Source organism: Ammodytes marinus, assembly GCF_949987685.1.
Source record: "Ammodytes marinus genome assembly, chromosome: 23".
Classification (NCBI taxonomy): domain Eukaryota; kingdom Metazoa; phylum Chordata; class Actinopteri; order Uranoscopiformes; family Ammodytidae; genus Ammodytes; species Ammodytes marinus.
The window spans coordinates 21,479,687-21,482,186 of record NC_137227.1 but is presented as its reverse complement, the minus strand read 5'-3'; the positions used below and the strand labels follow the sequence as shown (position 1 = coordinate 21,482,186).

The window sequence follows — 2,500 nt, the reverse complement described above, 5'->3', positions numbered from 1 at the left end:
CCATTGGTCGACGGCCTGACCGTACAGGAAGTGGATCTGGGCGAGAGCCAACCGCGGAGCTGCGTCAGCAAGACTGAGGCCATAACAGAGCCCTGGGAGGTAATACTGTGTGTGTGTGTGTGTGTGTGTGTGTGTGTGTGTGTGTGTGTGTGTGTGTGTGTGTGTGCGTGCGTGTGTGTGTGTGTGTGTGTGAGGCCATAACAGAGCCCTGGGAGGTAATACTGTGTGTGTGTGTGTGTGTGTGAGTGTGTGTGTGCGTGTGTGTGTGTGTGTGTGTGAGTGTGTGTGTGCGTGTGTGTGTGTGTGTGTGTGTGTGCGTGTGTGTGTGTGTGTGTGTGTGTGTGTGTGTGTGCGTGCGTGCGTGCGTGTGTGTGTGTGTGTGTGTGTGTGTGTGTGTGTGTGTGTGTGTGTGTGTGAGGCCATAACAGAACCCTGGGAGGTAACACTGTGTATAAAAATATAAAAAAAAAATGTTTTCTTTTGAAATTGAACAAGGAGGTAAGGGGTGTGGATCACTCAAAGCGCGACCACTTTGATAGATTATGATTTTAGAGCCAAAAACATTTAATTTGCTTCGTTTACATTGATTATAAAGTTACTGAGCAAAACATTACAATTCTTTTACAAAGAATTTTTTTGAAATCAACAATTTGTCAAATTTTTTATTTTTCAATAAAAAAAACATTTGTAAGGAATTGGAAAATCTTAAAAAAAAAAAAAAAAAAAAAAAAATTGTAGCTACTATTTTGAATTTTTTTTATTTTACTAAAAACTGTCCTTCCCTAACCAGTATCCCCTCTCTCTCTCTCTCTCTCTCTCTCTCTCTCTCTCTCTCTCTCTCTCTCTCTCTCTCTAGTTGCAGGGCAGTCTGGCGGTGTTGCTATGCAACGTGAAGGCGTGCAGACTGAAGGGCGTGATGTCAGAGGCCCGCCTCCTCGTCTGCTGCTCGACCAATGACGTGACAGAGCTGCTGACTCCGCCCCCCAGCGCAGAGCCCGGGGACTGGGTCACCTTCCTCAACTTCCCCGGTGACTATGGTTACAACAACACTATTTTATATATACAGTATCTCACAAAAGTGAGTACACCCCTAACATTTCTTCAAATATTTCATTATATCTTTCCATGCGACAACACTGAATAAATTACACTTTGATACAATGTAAAGTAGTCGGTGTACAGCTTGTATAACAGTGTAAATTTACTGTCCCCTCAAAATAACTCGATACACAGCCATTAATGTCTAAACTGTTGGCAACAAAAGTGAGTACACCCCTAAGAAAAAATTTCCAAATTGGGCCCAAAGTGTCAATATTTTGTTTTGCCATCATTATTTTCTAGCACTGCCTTAACCCTCTTGGGCATGTAGTTCACTAGAGCTTCACAGGTTGCAACTGGAACCCTCTTCTACCCATTCATGACGACATCAAGGAGCTGGTGGATATTAGAGTCCTTGCGCTCCTCCATCTCCCGTTTGAGGATGCCCCAAATATGCTCAATAGGGTTTAAGACTGGAGACATGCTTGGCCAGTCCATAACCTTTACCCTCAGCTTCTTTAGCAAGCCAGTGGTCGTTCGGAGGGGTGTTTGGGGTCGTTATCATGTTGCAGTACTGCCCTGCGGCCCAGTTTATGAAGGGAGGGGATCATGCTCTGCTTCAGTATGTCACAGTACATGTTAGAATTCAATGAACTGTAGATCCCCAGTGCTGGCAGCACTCATGCAGCCCCAGACCATGACACTCCAACCACCATGCTTGACTCTAGGCAAGACACACTTGTCTTTGTACTCCTCACCTGGTTGCCGCTCCACACTCTTAACACCATCTGAACCAAATAAATGTATTTTGGTCTCATCAGACCACAGGACATGGTTGCAGTAATCCATGTCCGTAGTCTGTTTGTCTTCAGCAAACTTTTTGTGGGGTTTCTTGTGCATCATCTTTAGAAGAGGCTTCCTTCTGGGATGACAGCCATGCAGACCAGTATGATGCATAGTGCGGCGTATGGTCTGAGCACTGACAGGTTGACCTCCCACCCCTTCAAGCCCTGCAGCAATGCTGGCAGCACTCATATGTCTATTTTCCAAAGCCAACCTCTGTGTACGACGCTGACCACGTGCACTCAACCTTCGTAAACTGGGCCGCAGGGTGGTATTGCAACATGATAACGACCCCAAACACACCTCCAAGACGACCAGTGGCTTGCTAAAAAAGCTGAGGGTAAAGGTTATGGCCTGGCCAAGCCTGTCTCCAAACCTAAACCCTATTGAGCATCTTTGGGGCATCCTCAAACGGAAGCTGGAGGAGCGCAAGGTCTTTAATATCCACCTGCTCTGTGATGCTGTCATAAATGGGTGGAAGAGGGTTCCAGTTGCAACCTGTGAAGCTCTAGTGAACTACATGCCCAAGAGGGTTAAGGCAGTGCTGGAAAATAATGGTGGCCACACAAAATATTTACACTTTGGGCCCAATTTGTAAATTTTTTCTAAGGGGTGTACT

General features: G+C 45.7%; 1 protein-coding gene across 1 annotated transcript in view; it reads left to right on the top strand.

The window, feature by feature from the left end:
• aimp1b (aminoacyl tRNA synthetase complex interacting multifunctional protein 1b) overlaps nucleotides 1–2,500 on the top strand; it is a 14,486-nt gene that overhangs the window by 10,369 nt on the left and 1,617 nt on the right. Inside the window, exons 5-6 of the mRNA XM_080051988.1 lie at nucleotides 1–99; nucleotides 857–1,028. The exon at nucleotides 1–99 is cut by the window's left edge and continues 101 nt beyond it. Of these exons, the coding sequence (XP_079908114.1) occupies nucleotides 1–99; nucleotides 857–1,028 (271 nt within the window). The remainder of the gene's footprint in view (nucleotides 100–856; nucleotides 1,029–2,500) is intronic.